The sequence below is a fragment of the Heloderma suspectum genome, chromosome 3 (genome assembly GCF_057233095.1).
Source record: "Heloderma suspectum isolate Gila_16-S chromosome 3, 16-S_ref, whole genome shotgun sequence".
In the NCBI taxonomy this organism is placed as follows: domain Eukaryota; kingdom Metazoa; phylum Chordata; class Lepidosauria; order Squamata; family Helodermatidae; genus Heloderma; species Heloderma suspectum.
The window spans coordinates 247,843,356-247,861,476 of NC_139460.1; the positions used below are offsets into that span (position 1 = coordinate 247,843,356).

An 18,121-nucleotide genomic window follows, 5' to 3' on the forward strand; every position below is an offset into this window, starting at 1 on the left:
CTCTCAGATTTGTTTTTCCATCCCATTTTTGTGTCTCAAAGCAAGATTTATATTTACTAAGGCCTTGTTCAGATGATCATATCTCAGCTAAATAACACAAGAGCCTTGTGTCTAGGCATGCAACCCTTTCCCTCTTCCCTTCTTTGCATGCCAAAATTAAACTTGTACATCTTCAGTGTACCATAGTTTCCCATTTTATCCAAACCAGGATACTATGATTACCAGGTTCAGAAGAAGCCAGGTTCTTAAACCAACTACAAACCACAGTATAAGCTCGTGGCATGTTTTGAATCTGGTAACCAGGTTTAGATGAAATGGGAAACTATGGCTAATTGAAGACTTCCAGGTTTAATCACAGTGTGCTGAGAAGGGTGGACAGAAGGCACAAGGCTTATCCGTATCTCCACTTATTAAACTGAGGTCTCTTAGCTACGTAATTACTCTTCTGTTCTCACTGAGATGAATTAACGGAGTAGTCGATGGCCACACCCAAACTTTGCACTCCTGTGTTATGATAGAATGAGTTGCTGCTGTATCTCTTCACACTTATTTATTTATGATGTATTTCATTTCTATGCCGCCCAATAGCCAAAGCTCTCTGGACGGTTCACAAAAATTAAAACCAACAAGCACACAGTAAAACAACATAAAATATAAAAACATTAAAAGCACATGCTGCTTCTACGTTCCAGACAGATAGATAAGATCTGTTTTCTATAGAGAAAAAAGATCAGAGCAGGACTCAGATATCTTCACAACTTCACTGGAAATTATCTATATTGTAAAGGGAAATTCTTCATTGTGAATACATCAAAGTTCTAACAGCTATTGACCCGGTTCGCACGATTGCTGCACCCATCACAAATAAGCCATGGTGGGTTGCAGCATGTGCCGGCTGCCACTGTGAATATTCAAGCCATGACAGGCTGTTGCTGCAGCTTATCATAACATGTGAACCCAGGCAGGGTGGCATGTTGCTGTGGGTACAACCCATGGGTTATAGTAGGGTTTATTTAAGCCATGATGGGTGCCGATGATCATGCAAACCAGCCCAATGTTTATGTCGCAAAGACATGGTGAATAAATAAGTAATTTGAATTTGACCCTGTGATTCCTGTTTCCCACCAGGTTCTACTATAACATGAGAAGTGGGGCCCATACATCTCACCCATCACTAGACTAGCAAGTCCCACTTCTCCTGTTACAGTTGGAGCAAGAGAAAATAGCTCAAGAAAATGGCACTTCTTTTATCACCTCTTTTAAAGATGTGAAGTGGCTGTCAAGTAAGTACTTCTGAATCATCTCTATTGATTGCCTATGTTCATGTGAACACAAAGGGAAGTCTTACTGTTCAATTCAAAGGAAATCTAAGCACATCAATACATCTCCTAATTACTCTGCTCTGGATCCATACCAATCCAATTACTATGTAAAGGTATTTACCTTGAAAAAGCTTTTCCTTTAATATTTAACAAAAGTTGATCTCGCAGGTCTTTGATAAAATTAATTGTAGGGCTATAGCATAGCATAAAGACAAGAACTGTTTAACAATTAGTTTTAACTATATGTTCCACATGGAATCAGCAAATAATAGTTTCAGAAAGATCATTATTTACATGTTTAGTCATCATGCCCAAAGCTAATCCAATACTGAGCAAGGAGCTTTAGCTATATACGAGTCTATTATAGACAATACAATCCCTTGAATCCACTTACCATTATGTTGTGTTAGAGAATGAGAATATTTCAAATACATAATGTGAATGAATACACCTTTTGTTAACAGCAGCCAAATTTCAACTGGCTTCACAATAGAAATGCTTCCAAGTGACCAATATTAAAGGCTGCTTGGACAAAGTATGGGGATTACTTATAATGGACAATATATTTATGCAAACTAGAGATACTTATTAGAGCTACCCTATTTTGAAGGATTTCTTGGAAAAATGATTTCCATAGATTTTTAATATATTGTGTGTTATACTTTCAATGAATATCATCTCTGTTAACTCTGAAAAGGAAATATATAAGCGAAAGTTGGTGGTTATGTTTTTATTGAGTGCTTAATGCATTATTGGTTAATGAAAGGTTGGTTAATCTATTGCTCTTTTCTTTAAAAAAATTTTTAAAAATATTTAAAAAATATTTAAATAAATGTTTTTTTTAAAACAAGAGAAGAATCTACAATTTAAATATGAAGATATAGAGTGGATGTGTATAATAATGTGTTTTATTTTAGCCTGCTCAGCTGAAGTTATTGAAGCAATGCACTCAAAGTCACCATGAAACTAGGAAAGGGAAAGATGTAGCAGAAGAAGTAGTACATTGTACATGTCTCATAATTTCTTGTAACTTTAATTTTGTAGTAATATATGCATAGTTGTTGTTGTGGCGAAGGGGCTTGCGTAACTCAGTGAAGCCATAAGCTATGCCGTGCAGGGCCACCCAAGACGGACAGGTCATGGCAGAGAGTTCTGACAAAATGTGGTCCACTGGAGAAGGAAATGGCAACCCACTCCAGTATTCTTGCCAAGAAAACCCCATGGAACGTATATGCATAGTACACCTATATTAATGCATCTTTTTTACCCTTGGGCACATACAAATCCCTTAGACTTGACATTGCTTTGGCCTGGATGACTCAATTGGCAAAATGGCAATAATTGCAACCACAATGTCAAGGAGGGCAGTGAAGATATACAAAACCCATAACCAATTGGGATCTCCATTTTTTTTATACAGTAACAGAGATAAGGTCATGAGTACAGGAACAACAAAGAAAATTTGCACATTATCAGAAGTTAAACCATTATTTTTATTTCATTTACAAATTTGGGAAGCAATCTGGTTCTTCATCTCATTCTTCCCTCTTCTGTATATTGAGCAGCACACGTAGGAGGGAGACCCATCACCCACTCCCACTGGCAGCTCCCCAGCCTATGTATAGTGAGAGCTACACTTGCAGGACATCTGTGTTCACCTAATCCCATGTAGGTGATGGGACTGATTCAGGCCTTTGTTTGGATGTAGAACACAAGGCTGCAAACAATTAAGAAGGGTGGGCTTTAGCACTTTACATTTCAACTATGTTCCCTGTATTTTAGCATTCCTGACCAGTTTGACATTTCAGCTTCATTGCTTTCTCAATAAAGATAATATATGATATGGGAAAAATCCAAACTATAATTTCTGTTCATTATCCAGCTGTCCTTGCCTAACAGGCCTTATATGATAGATACTTGTAACGTAATATTCTTGCTTTAGTCCTTCCTTTCTTCATTTCATATCTAGCTTTTTTTTAACCATTGCTTTTTCTAAGTATCAAATAAGAAAAATCACATAAACCGGTATTTGGAACTTTCTTTTTAAAAATCATAGCATGCGTGCAGCTTTTTAAATATGTGTTTGCTTTTAAGAGAAATACTTATCTTAGCTATAAATGTTTTTATAAACTCTGAAAACTACCCACAGCATTCTGATGTTTTTCTGAGGGTTTGCGTTATCGCAAGTAATTTTACTCTCCTGTCAAAAGCACTACTGTATGCCACCGATAACACATAAGTAAAGTCAATCATTTTTGATAATAATCTCCATGTTTCTTCTCAAGGGAACATGTATCAGTGTGGTAGAAGTGGGAGTAAAGGTGGATTTTCTTTTTATATGCAGGAAAGTAAATAAGGAGCTGAAATATCCCCTCCTTTTCTAATAAACATTTGTATACACTTCAGAAAACGTGTGAAGTCAGGAAAACATATAAAAACAAAACCTTTATGTTAATATAAGCAATCATTCGTGTGAGAATTTACACTGGTTAATATAATTAATCAGTTTATCAGCCTGGACAGGATTTGCAGAGTAGACACTGCTTTTGTCTCTTTGGTGGATGATTTATATGGAGAACTGGACAGGGGAGTGTATCCCTCTTAGTTCAGCAGGACCTCTCAGCAACTTTCAATACCATCAATTATGATATCTCTCTAGGTTGCCGGACTGGGATAAGTCTGGGAAGCACTGTTTTAAAGTGGCTCCATTCCTCCTTAGAGGCATGACTTCAAATGATGGTGCTTGGGGGTACCTGTCCAACACCATGGCCATTGGGCTATGCTGTCCCTCAGGGTTCCATCTTGCCCCCCAAGCTATTTAACACATACATGGAAATGTTTGAGAGAAGTTGTCTGGAGTTTTGGGCTTTGCTGCCACCGGTATGCTGATGACACCCAACTCTATCTCTCCTTTTTCCGTTTAAATCCAGGGAAACTGTTCAAGTTCTCAGTCAATGTCTGATGTTGGTAATGGACTAAATGACAGCAAACATAAAAAGGTAAAGGTGTCCCCAACCAGTCGTGTCCGACTCTAGGGTGCGGTGCTCATCTCCGTTTCTAAGCCGAAGACCCAGCGCTGTCCGAAGACGCTTCCGTGGTCATGTGGCTGGCATGACTGAACACCGAGGTGCACGGAACGCTGTTACCTTTCCCGCCGAGGCGGTACCTATTTAACTACTTGCAATTTCTTGCTTTCGAACTGCTACGTTGGCAGAAGCTGGGACTGAAGACGGGAGCTCACTCTGTCGGGAGCTCACTCCATCACGCAGCACTCGGGTCTCGAACTGCTGACCTGTCGACCTTCCAGTCTGCAGTTCAGTGTCTTAACCACTAAGCCACCGCGGCCCTGACAGCAAACATACTGAAGCTCAATAAAGACAAAACAGATATGCTCTTGGTCAGTTGAAAGGCAGATCAGGGAGTAGGGATTCAACTTACGATGGATGGGGTACACTACACTTGAAGACTCATGTTCACAGTTTGGGTGTATTCCTGGATTCAGCTCTGAACCTGGATGATAGATTTTGTCCAGGAGTGCGTTTGCACAGCTAAGGCTAGTGCACCAACTCTACCCACTCCTATAGATGTCAGATCTGGCCACAGTAGCACTTATCTTAATTACTTCAATTGAGAAAAGTGTAACATGCTCTACATGGGGCTGCCTTTGGAAAATGTTTGGAAACTTCAGCTGGTCCAGGATGCTGCAGCCAGACCGGGGCTGGTTATAGGCAGCATGTGACTCCCTTCTTACAACAGTTTCACTGGTCTGTTTCTGAACACAATTCAAAGGCCTGGTCATAATTAATAAAGCCCTACATGGCTTGGGACGAGGCTATTTGAAAGATTGCAACCTCCTATACGAAACTGCCCAGGTTTTAAGATCCTCAAAAGAGATCCTCTATCCTACCACTACCATAGGTACATTTTACAGGAACATGGGAGAATCTTCTGAATGACTGTTCCTGGACTTTGGAAGTTCCTGCCAAGGGAGACCAGGCTATCTCCATCTCTGTTTCCTTCCGCCAACAGACAAACACATTTTTATTCAGGCTTTTGCCATCCAAGTCAAGTGTACAAAGTTTACTTGACCTGCATGCAGATCTCATAGTCACAAGGAAAGCCGCCTTCCAGGAAAGTAGGTGAAGATCAACAGTGGCTAGTGGCTCGAACGGCTTGGCAGTCAAAGCCTGCAGAACAACAGACAGGATCCGTGCCTGAACTGATCTTCAAACTGGACAAGCAAGGTTCCAAGCGCTCCTGAGGAACTGCTAAGCCAAGGGGTGTGAAAACAGTGATACACCTGCTTCTGCCACTAAATAACTGCCACTAAACAAACTCTCAAGGAGGAAAAAGTTAAAACCCATGAAAGAACAGAATGAATTTGAGAACTTGGTACAGCTGGCTAGCATCAAACTAGATTGAACCCATGAAGGTCCACAAAACTGCAAAAAGAGGCCTATTTCTGGCAATACAACTTCTCTGTAGTCAGCTTACAAACTGCATCAAGTACCTTCTGAACAGCCTTTATGGTATAAATAGGAGACGTATTTACCAAGTTCTCTATGCCATCATGAGGAGCGTCTCTAGATCTGAATAGTGGATTCTGCCTTGGTCGCACAACAGGAGGTTTGAGATCAATGAGAAGTGAATGTACTTCCCTAATAGGATAGATGGAAGTGTGAACCAGGGTTGCCTTGGCCACTACGGTGTCAGGAGCACCCTAGCTGCCTCTTGCAGTCCCCACCAATAGCCAACTCAGGACACAGATGACGAGGAATTCTTTCTGAGCCTTTATTCCTTTATTACTTTATGACTCTTTCAGAATACTAGTAGGTAGTGCCAAAGCAAGGAACAGCACTGGGGAAAGATAGCTGAGTAGCCTAAGCTCCAGGTAAGGCAGTTGGTCCCCATTTGAAAGAGAACCACGTGAAGACCCTGAACTTATGGGCTAGGGAGAGATCCTCCCTCTTTCCTTGGGTCCTCAGGACGCGACCGTTGTTTGCGCGCCAAACAAGCGCTATGCCTCCTTTCCGCGCCCGCCATCTGTCATCGCTTCCTGCGTCTGCGCCAAGCGTCCAGCAACCCCCCTCCAGCGCTCTCTCACTGCCAGGGTCACTATCTATCCCAGGAATGCTGGCAGGAGGAATCTCTGCCAGCTGCTGTGCTTGTGAGAGATGAGCAAGCTCCTCTCCCACGGATTGCTGTTCCTCCTCAGAATCAGAACTGCTCTGGGGCTCTATTGGCTCAGTTTCCACCCTGACATATGGGATAAGAAGCAGGCAATTTTCCCCATCTGCGCTGATCTTTGCCAGAACTTTTGTGAAGAGGGGAATAGGTGGAAAGACATAAAGGAATGGAACCATCCAAGGAATGAGTCCCTCAGCAATCCTGAGTCCACGCCTGCCCTGCTGCAGAAAAACAGCAGTGGCTGTTCTCCACTTGGGCAAACAAGTCTATCTGAGGAATGCCCCACTTGCAAAAGAGACAGTTCACCACCAACAAAGCTAGAATCCACTCATTTGATGCCGAAAAAATTTGACTGAGGTCGTCTGCAAGGACTACCCCTGCTATGTGAACTGTTATTAGACTGATACAGTGAGGGATTCACAGTGATAGAGCATGAGTGTGAGATCAAGGAAGGAAAGGAATCTCATTCTGCCTTGCTTGTTCAGATAATAAACAGTAGTGGTCTTGTCAGATACTATCTGAACCAGTGTATTGCCCCGGCCGTGGGCTACTAAGGTTTGGAGGTGCCTAGATAGTGATAAGCCAGATCCAGGTTTGCTTACAAGGAGACTTTATTGAGTACTTACAGCACACAGGCATACCCAATGGTTGGATCAGACAGCTTCACTGAACCCAGAGCCATGGGGTAAAATGGGTTTTATACCATACATGTCGGCAGTAAGGCAGCATGACAGAAGCAAGCGCTAATTAGCGTTCATTTGCAACTTTCCCAGCATAGGCTAACAGTGCTTGGTCACAAGGAAAACAATCAGAACTTTCCCAGCACAGACACCTGTAACACGGCATAAACATAGCCTCACTTCTCAGGCACATCCTAGGCCCTGATAAGATACTAGCTTTTGTTAGCATGGAATGTGCTGAGGCCGCGCTATCGACCTTTGACTCATCACACATGCTCAGAGGCCCACTAGCAAGGGAATTGCACTAATAATAATGCCTAAAGGGGGCATTATGGATCTCTAGGCCCCTCTAAAACTACAGGTGACTTGGTTACAGGCCTGGGGCCATTACACTCCACCCACAGATGATCAAAGGACGATACTGGTCTGCATGCCATAATCCCTTCTTACCCAGAGGGCTGGATCTTCTTTGCCCTGTCGTTTGATCACCAGGGGATTGATAAGTACTTTACTGTATATTTTAAAATATGACAACCATATGAGCAAGCACACAAAGGTATAAAACTACCTATGATAGTCACAGTTACTGCAACTACTTGCTTCCACCCACCCACCCCCGATTCCTTGAAACCAATCTGAACTTGGTCTGAAGAAGAAGTCCTCTTCTAGGTGATGTATTCTCTCAGTTTGCACATACAAATCCCTTACACTGTGATTTATCACACTCTGCTTGTCAGGAATGCACACACAGCATTCCTGATGCAACATGGCACAAATACCGCCCTGGGCTGCTGTAATCATATCTAAGGCCAGGCAGTTCTGCAAAACAGCCATTCTCATGCTTGTCATCTCTATCCCAATGGCTTCTAGTGCCTCAGCAGCATTGTTCAATGCCATGTCCATTGCTCTTCCAAAGATATTCACTTTGTACATTATGGTAGCCACCCCACCCCCAGGGAATAAACTCCAAGCATAATCAGCCGAACTGAAGATGTCTCGTTGCCATTTCACTTTCTAGGCCCCGTAATTCCCTACTGCAGGGCTCATAACAGCAAGGGAACAACAGCTGTACTTTTAAATGCTTCTCAAACAAGGACTAAGGAAATTGAGGCTTGAGTGAGGGGAAAAACTCTTGGGGCTACCCATCACTAGATATGCTAGCCAGGGATTCACAACATGACATGCACACCCCTCTTCTCTCTCACCCTGGCACACAAAAAACAAAGTGCCGAAACTCAGGACGCTGCAAGGAGATGGGGGTCGCCTTATACTTGCATTCTTTACGCAGCCATCAATCTTCTTTGGGAGGTGGCGGGGTGATATACAGGGCTTGAAAGTAAAGCTTCACAGTTTTTCTTTAAAAAAAAAAGTAAATCCCAGGTTTGAAACAAGACACAATGAGGTAAAGAGCAACCGAATCTTTGCTTTGTCAGGGGCAACAAATTACTCAGGTCAGCTTTTTCCACTGGGGTCTCAAACAGGAAAACAGTCTTAGTTTGCAGTTGTAACATAATTTATAGCGTCAGCTAGCTGGCTATGCAGGTCTCGCTGTTTTGGGAGGCAGCTACTACGATATCTGCTTTTTCTAAATCAAGTTGGGTCTCCCAGCTTACAGGGTTCATTGCAGCTTGCAGGAGCATGGTAGTAGAATTTTTGGCTTGGCCAGGAACACGCTGCCAGGTTTCCTGATCTCTTCAGCACACACGCTCAGGCAGTCCAACATGAGACACCCACATCAGTAAGATTTCTTCATTGCAGGGAATCCCATGGCAAAAGCTTATTGGTTACACTCTTCAGAAATCATATAGCTGATCATCAGTAGCTACAGGCTCTATGAAATTCTAGAACAGTCCAAAGCTAAACACTGTTACCACGACTGAAATCTTCCAATGTGGTTGCTCTGCTTCATTCTGCCTTGGGACCGTCCCCTGGCGCGTTTTCCGCTCTAAGAGGGGACTAGCTCGTGCCCTGGGTGCTGATTCTTCACCTTCATCCTGTTCCTCAGCCTCATCTCCCGGGTCTTCATCTTCAGTTTCCACTTCCTAGGGATTTCGTCCCAGTCAGGCGAGGTGATGATGTCTCACACCTCAGAACGCTGTGGGCACTTCTTCCGAGCTCGGCGTATCAGCCCAACTGCTAACTCTTCTGCTTCACGGTCCCACGCCTCGTTAGAGGCCAGGCTGTCCTGCAACATTTCTCTAGTTAACAGCCTCAGATCCTGTTCTTTTCCCAGCTCGTCTACAGGTGGTGTGGTTACAGGCCTGGAGCTGTTACAACCAGGCACTCTCTTACCTCCATCTCAAATGCTTTCAAGACCTTCAGAACAGCCAGGAGCTCCAACAAGTTGATATAAAGCCAGAATTCATCCTTAGACAACTTCATGTGCGTCCTGAGAATCACACAGTACGCATCCAGTCCCAAATGGGAGGCATCCTTAGTCAGTACTCATGATGTGGAGAAAGGAGAAAAAAGCATGGCGTCCTGACCATGAGGTCAGAGAGGAGGCTGCAGAAGAGATGCCAAGCGGACACATCTGTACAGGTCGGATTGAACACATGGAAAAAACAGTTTTGGAAAGTGCGCAGATAACTAACGCAGCAGCCACCATAAGACCCAGCAGAGTCAGGGTGGACACTGAGCCCATAGAATCCCAGAGTAGTTCTGATTCGGAGGAAGAGCAGTCGCTCCTGGGAGAGGAGCGCGCTCCTCTTTCCCAGGGCCCAAAGCTGACGGAGATTCCTCCCACCAGCATTCCTAGATTAGATAGCAGTCCAGGGAGTGACCGAGCGCGGGAAGTAGACTTGGTGGATGCGCGACACCGACGCAGAGAGCAGCGCCAAATGGAGAGCGCAGAAAGGAGGCGTAGTGCCCGGTTGGCGCGCAAACAACGGCTGCGCCCAGAGGATCCAAGGGAAAAGGGGAGGGATTCTCCCTAGTCCTTAAGTTCAGGGGTCTGCCAGTAATTCCCTTTCAAACGGGGACCAACTGTTCCAACTTAGGGCATAGGTACTCTGCTGCTCAGATCTAGTTGCTACCTGTAGAGTTGTTAAGTTGTAAAAGAAGAATAAAGCTTTGAAAGGAATCCTTTTGTCTGTGTCTGGACTTGACTACTGGATTAGACTGAGAGAGGCCTCCAAGGAGCCCTTGACAAGCAGTGTCTGTATCTGCAATAATATCCCCTAGAATGAATCATTCTCGTGCAAGACATGTCTCAGGAGCGCCCTAGTTGCCTCTTAAAGTCCCCTCCAGTAGCCAAAACAAGATGCAGTCAAAAGGGATTCTTTCCAAGGCTTTATTCCTCTACAACTTAATGACTCTTTCAGATGCTAATTGCCAGCGACTAAGCAAGGAACTACTAAGAGTATCTTAGCAGGGTAATCTAAGCTCCATGTATGTAGTTGGTCCCCATTTGGAGGAGAAGGGCGGGAAAGCTCTGAAACTTACGAGTTAGGAGGGGAGGCTCCCCCCTTACCCATGGGGCATCGGGGCACAGCCGTTGCCATAGCGCCAAGCGGGCTGAGCGCCTCCTCTCGGCGCCCTCCACCTCGCACCTCTCTCTGCGCCGGCGCCTTGCGTTTAGCAACAACCAATCTCCTGCTGTTTTGCTGCCAGGGTCACTATCTCTCTCAGGAATGCAAGCAGGGGGGCCCTCTCCCTGCAGCTGTGCCTCTGAGAGATGAGCAGGCTCCTCTCCCACAGGTTGTAGCTCTTCCTCAGAATCAGAGCTGCTTTGGGGCTCTATGGGCTCAGTTCCAACCCTGACAACATGTCAATCTGGGGAAGAAAAGCTCAACTTATGGTGGCATCCAGTATCGCACCAATATAGTGGATGTGCTGCACTGGTATCAAGTTGGACTTCTCTGCATTGATAGAGACGCCAAGGTCCTGAAGCAGGTGGCAAGTGGTGGACAGAGCCCTCAAGACACCACCAGAAGTCAGTTGTCTATACAGACATAGACATATGCCCCCTGGATGCAAAGGTGAACTACACCAACAGCTATGCGTTTAGTGAATATTCTCAACACTGTCCCAAGGCCAAAGGGCAACACCCCAAACTGGTATGCTTCCATAGCAATGACAAAACGGAGGGAACGTTGAGGCCTAGCATTGACTGAGATGTGAAAATAAGCATCTCTGAGATCCAGAGATGCAAAACAATCTCCTTCCTGAAGCAGGGGAAGAATAGAGGTCAATGTGACCACCCAAAAGCACTTGTGAGCGGTGTAAGAATTTACATCCCTGAAGTCCAGAATCAGCTGAAGTCCTCTATCTCATTTCGGGACGGTGAAATAACAGGAATAGAACCCATCATGAGCCTGCTGTTCCAGAACAGCTTCTATTACCCCTTTTGAGAGAAGGGTGGGTAAGTCAAAGGCGATGTTTGTTGTTGGTGTCTTGATTCCTATGAGTGTTCTTCAGTTTTGAAGACTGGAACTGGCATTTTGGAGCTGGTGATTGGCAGAAAAGCTGTCCAACTGGTGAATGGGATTGCTTAAAAGAAGACTGCCGAAACTAACATCGCAGTTAATACTGCAGACCAATGCCCATCCATCTTCCAGTGTTCTTGGCCTTCTACACTGAGTGCATGGCCTCATCCATTTCAGCATCGAAGAGACTCTCCCCATTGAATGAGTGGTCCTCAACCCTGGAGCAAGCTTCTTGAGACCAACCTGCTGACCTGAACCATGCATGAATCCACAGTCCGAGGATTCCAATTGTACAGCATCAAACACTGGATCTTTTATCTGAACCACTGGTTGATGTGTTTCTACACCCAAAGATCGAGCCATATGGAGCACTTGTTCCAAGAACTGTCCTGTGTCCTAAAAGCCAAGAAAGGTGGTGGTAGTGGTTTTAGCAACAACAACAGTCAGCTTTCAGGCACTCAGTAGGCAGCAGTTCTGGAAAGCCTCAAGGGAGGAAGTCCTGGCTAAGTCTAGGGGGCTTTTCAGAAAGCACAAGCAGCCGAGGAGGCTGCAGAGCACAGGAAAACAGGATTTAAGTTGAAAAAGAAAGAGCACACACACATATACCTCAACCACTTCATTACAGTAAGGTAAGCCCTGAAGCCCTCCACACCGAGAAATTTCTCCGAAATCTTACCTCTTCCTTCAATTATCGGATGTAATTTATTTTTGCACCTCCCAAAACGAATGGTCGAAAATAAATATATAGAAAAATTCAGGACAGCACTAATACATATATTCTCAGTGGCTTTGTCTCAAACTCTATCTGTAAATGTAATACCTTGAACAAATCAATTTGGAGTACATCCATATCAAGTCACATTTATTAAAACTTCTGTATATGTTCGCAGTGAGCAATGTTTTGTGATGAACTGGTTATGAACTTTTATTATACTCTTCTTCTGAGAGCGATATCCTACTTGATATTCACAACTTTGCTATCTGTGATAGTCCAGCAAGTTAGAAGGGACAAAGAAGAAAAAGAAAGGAGCCAGCCTAAAGGCCTTTCCTGGATGATAACCCACAATTCCTGAACGGCTAGATAAGAAGAACATTTCAGAGAACCTTAGATTATTATGATTGCCATCTAAGGAATAAGTTATTTGCTTGAATGGCAAGGGAAGTTGGAAAATAAGGTGGTTCTATGAATTTCATTATTTTTTTTTCCAATTAGATTAAACATCTTTGCAATTAATTTATGAAGAAGTTAATTTCGTATGTATTTCAAACATCTGATTATAATGTGACATTTACATTCGACAGCACCGAAGAGGAAGCTAATGGTTACAAAGCAGTGTCATTAACGAAACCGCCACATACTCATAAATACTCACCACACTGCAGTTACTGTTTGCTGAAATGCACTTCTTGTCATCACACCATTGACAGCCATTTGTATTGGCAGTACAGCTGGCACAGTCTGCATATCTGTAACATCTGTCATCTGCTGCAGCTATAACACAAATGAAATCAAGATGAGAGACAAAGGAAGTCATACTTTTTCATTCACACATTTTTAACAGCTGCTGGGGAAAATACCCAGCAGTTATTCGTTGTAAATATGACCTTCAGTCCAAGATTAAAATTTCTTAACATGAAGTTAACACAATAACTATATTCTATTTATAGTCATGTGTTCACAACACTTTCCTTGAAGCATTTTTAGCCCCAGACCTGCCCCCCCAAATCCATCTTGATACAAATCATGAGTGACCAAGTGTGCTAGTAAAATTTTTCATATTTCTCCTTTGTTAATTTAGCGAAATGAGATAACTGTTTCACACGCGCGCACGCGTGCACACACACACACACTCACACAAGATTTACAAGAAACATCTACAAGGGCTGAGGAACGAAGCATCTTCTCTGCAGCTGAGTTGTATGTTGAACGTATAGGGTTTACCCTTGAATTTGTGGTTGGCTAGAGCTTCTATTTATGAAGCATATACTGGTTCTAATTTATACACAAACACACACACACTATGCAAGAAACTCAGAGTGGCACAGTTGGTGTCTCTTTGTCCCATTTTATCTTCAACCATGGAGGGAGCAATCCTATCTAGGTCAACGGTTACCTCTGAGCCTGGGGGCAACCACCTATCCAGTGCAGGGTGGGAGGAGTGGTGAGGAGCAGATCTCCTCCTCACTCCCCGCACCCGGATTTCACAGCTAGACAGCCAATTTCGGCTGTCTAGTCATGGGGCCTCGGAGCACGGGAAGCAGCAACTGGACAACACATAGGATGTGTCGTACCAGCATTTCTGCTTTCCCTGCCCTGGCCCACCCCCAGGAATGCCCTGTTTTCGCCGCTCTGCGGTCCTCTTCTGGCGCGGAGCGTGGGGTCGTTCCGCACTGGCTACGAAGTGGTGTGGGAGGGGGTGGAGGTTGATTCTCAGGGAACCGACCTCAGAGCACGGGCTCCAAGGTCGCTTCCCAGAAACCAACCTATCTTATTGCCGTCTAGCTGCTGACTAGCGGCCATCAGATTGCACCCTTAATAAGTTAAGCTGAGACTTAGGCCAAGTGACTGGGGCCTAAGACACCCAGTGAACTTCATGGCTGATTAGAGATTTCAGTCCAGGTCCCCCACTCAAAGTCTATCAGCTATTTATTATACAGCCACAGGATCAGCTCAATATTTAGGGCTATGATCTCCAGCTTGGAGATATGCCTGCAGACACCTTTCTTAGCTTCTAGGAGGCTCCCTGCCTCTCCTTATTTTTATGATTTAAGATTTCTTTAATCCATTTTAAAAACTGGAATAGCTAGCATTCTGCAAAGAGCCACCCTCCAGTACCTCCATTTGTGTTCAAAAGAGTGGTCTTAAGAACTGAAGAACATAAGAAGAGCTGTGCTGGTTCACACAATGGCCAACAAGCCTCCCTGTGGAAAACCTACAAGTAGAACATGAGGGAAATAGCACCAGCCCGCATCTGTTCCCTAGCAACTGTCTCTGCCCCTGATACTGGAGGTATAGCTATCAGGACTAGTAGCCGTTGATAGCATTCTCCTCCAGGAATGTATCCAATTCCCTTTTAAAGCCATCCAAATGGGTGGCCATCACTACATCATGTGGAAGTAAAATCCATAGTTTAACTATGTGCGATTCCACAGGACAAGGTTTTGTGTTTTGGAGCTCAGACCCCACCTCTGCCTTGTATTTAGGTTCTTGGTTCTTAGGAACTTTTTTTTTTAGTCCCACCAGTTTGCCTTCCAGGAAATAAGTGTTTGGTGACTTGCCATGCCCACCATGACAGCCATTTTATGAATGGGAAAGCTGACACGCTCTCAAAATTTGAAATGTGCCTGACCTACAAAGGACCCTTGACCTAGGGCATAAAAAAAATTATTTCATTTTGTTTGTGATGGGCTTTAATTTTAGCTGCCATAGACATGAACAATGCTAAAATGGAATGGGAAGAAGAGAGGGAGAGACAAATACTTCCTGAAAATCAGTTTGAGTGGATTTCCCCAGGACAGGGTTTTGAACAACATAGAAATCCCAGATTGTCAAGGATTTTATTCTTGCTCTGTGCTTTAAGTAAAGAACTCCATTTTCTTTTTGTGCTCTAGTTGGCTAAGCTGAAATGGCCCATAGTGATGTAACCACCTGTGCCTGTGAGTCTTGTTATCTCAAGATAGCGCCAGCCTTCAAGGCCAGAGTAAGACTCAGTTAATTGGGAGTGTATGATCTCAGCTGCGTCCCTGTGGGAACTTGCCCCGCCCCCTTATAGGGTTTGAGAAGCTGCGGCAATCAACTTGTGATTGGCCCCGAGCATTAAAAGAAGAGCTTGGGGCTGCCCATTTGTCTTCATCAACCTGTGCCAACTCTTTTTGGGCTTCTGAGCTCTTGGATCCTGGACTGGGCCCTGTCCTATTGGAAGACCTGCACTCAGGTAATGTATAGGATAGGTTTAGGCATTATTTTATTATTTTTGCATGGAGCATTGTTCCAAGGGTTTTCTCCAATTCTTGTATAGTTCTTTTATCCCCTTCCCTTTCCCTTATGTAAATAAACTTCATTGCTATCTCTAGAGCTGTGTATGTGCTTTCTTCCAGGTAAGCCTCAATACTACATTCAAAGCCTGCTGCTTGGCTAATTGCTACTGTGTAAACTCAACATTAAAAAAACTAAGATCATGGCATCTGGCCCCATCACTTCCTGGCCTATAGAAGGGGAAGAAATGGAAGCAGTGACAGATTTTATTTTCTTGGGCTCCAAGATCACCGCAGACCATGCCTGCAACCATGAAATTAAAAGATGCTTGCTCCTTGGGAGGAAAGCTATGGCAAACCTAGACAGCATAGTCAGAAGCAGAGACATCACCTTGCCGACAAAGATTTGTATAATCAAAGCTATGGTTTTCCCAGTAGTAACGTATGGCTGTGAGAGCTGGACTATAAGGAAGGCTGAGCGACGAAGAATCAATGCCTTCGAACTATGGTGCTGGAGAAGACTCTTACGAGTCCCCTGGACTGCAAGGAGGTCAGGAAATCAACCCTGAGTGCTCATTGGAAGGACAGATACTGAAGCTGAAGCTCCAATATTTTGGCCACCTGATGCGAAGAGAAAACTCCCTGGAAAAGACCCTGTTGCTGGGAAAGACTGAAGGCCAAAGGAGAAGGGGACGGCAGAGGATGAGATGGCTAGATAGCATCACCGATGCAACGAATATGAACTTGAGCACACTCTGGGAGAGAGCGGAGGACAGGAAGGCCTGGTGTGCTATGGTCCATGGGGTCACGAAGAGTCGGACACGACTGAACGACTGAACAACAACAACAAAGTTTCAGGCTTCAGGCTTGAAATAGAGGGTGCCAGCTTGGACCCTTATTTCTGCACCCTTAGTATGTCCTGAAAGGCCTGAGACCAGGGGACTCAGGCTGGCTCAGGCTGAGGTGAGCGCAAGATGGTGGCAGTCTACCTGGGTAATTGTTTGTCCTGCCTTTTCTGCAGAGAATTTGGCCAGCCCCTTCCCTCCCTTCACTCTCATAAAATGGGACAGTTGAAAAGTAAGAAACCCCAAAGGTAAGATAGGTAGTCTGGATCTTCCAGCAGTTTGGGTGATGAACTGCATGGCAGAAGACTCCCAGAAGGCCCACTTTCTACTGGCACCTTGGTAGGCAATATGCAATTTTAAATATACACATGAAACAGCATCAACAAGTTTATCTAGGTCTGAAAAAGAGAGCTGTAGTGCGTGTCTCAAAAACACAGTTTTGAGCTGTGAGTACTGCGATTCCAAATGCTTATGAGCAAAACTGAGCCAGAGCACTGCATCTCACCAGGTCCTAATAAGTCCTTGTTTTTACACACCTTTTCTATTCTTCTCTCTAAAGTCTTTAAGTTCATAAGCTGACTACTTTGCACTTAGAATACCCAGTTTCTAACAGATATCCTTCATTGTGATAGTCTCTCTCCCTTTATCCTATGATAGTTTTTACCCAGATCCCACGTTTCTCTTTTCCCCTGAATCACTGACTGTACTGCTGGTACATTTTCTCACAACATTTTGTTGTTGTTGTTGTTGTTGTTATAATTTTATTATTACATTTATATCCCACCTTTTTCCTCTTGCAAGGATCCCAAGGCAGCTTAGATGCCCCTCCTTCTCTCCATTTTATCCTCACAACAACCCTGTGAGGTAGGTTAGGCTGAGAGTCAGTGACTGGCCCAAAGTCACCCAGTGAGTTTCATGGCTGAGTAGGGACTAGTACCCAGATTTCCCAAGTTTCAGTCCAACACTTTAACCACTACACCACACTGGCTGTTCAAAATTATGGTTGTTCAGTTCAGTTTATTCTGATTTTACATCCACTGGACTAATGAAGGCGAAATAAAAACAAAACTCCAGTAAAAAATACAAAGTATGGAGCTTACTCCTAATATTACAAATCCTAGTAACTATGCTCAGTGAAAAATCACAGGACATGTCACATAAATCAAAATTACATGTCACATAAGTACCAAGTCAGAGAGATACTTCTTCAAGCCCATTTATTTATTTGTTTCTAATAAATAAATAAAGAGCTGAAGCTCTTTGTGCAATTCACAGCTAGCCAGACTAAGGGACAATCACAGAACTTGCCAGAACAGTTAAGTCTTTCTGAATATAAAGATCTCCTATCCTTCTTTTTTGTTTAGGAACCTGGAATGTCAGATCAATGAATCAAGGTAAGCTGGAGGTGGTCAAACATGAGATGGCAAGATTGAACATCGACATCTTGGGAATCAGCGAACTAAAATGGACAGGCATGGGCGAATTTAATTCAGGTGACTATCATATCTACTATTGTGGGCAAGAATCCCTTAGAAGAAATGGAGTAGCACTCATAGTCAACAAAAGGGTGGGAAAAGCAGTACTGGGGTACAATCTTAAAAATGATAGAATGATCTCAGTACGAATCCAAGGCAAACCATTCAACATCACAGTAATTCAAGTCTATGCCCCAACCACAGAGGCCG

At 43.9% G+C, this 18,121-nt stretch overlaps 1 protein-coding gene across 9 annotated transcripts in view; it reads right to left on the reverse strand.

The window, feature by feature from the left end:
* Positions 1 to 18,121, reverse strand: part of ATRNL1 (attractin like 1) — a 920,708-nt gene that overhangs the window by 707,488 nt on the left and 195,099 nt on the right. For all 9 annotated transcript variants that reach the window (XR_014789465.1, XR_014789464.1, XM_084846134.1 and 6 more), the window contains one exon: positions 12,990 to 13,108. Coding sequence is in view for 7 of the 9 variants with exons in the window: in XM_084846134.1 (XP_084702260.1) it covers positions 12,990 to 13,108 (119 nt within the window). In the remaining 2 variants the exon portion in view is untranslated. The remainder of the gene's footprint in view (positions 1 to 12,989; positions 13,109 to 18,121) is intronic.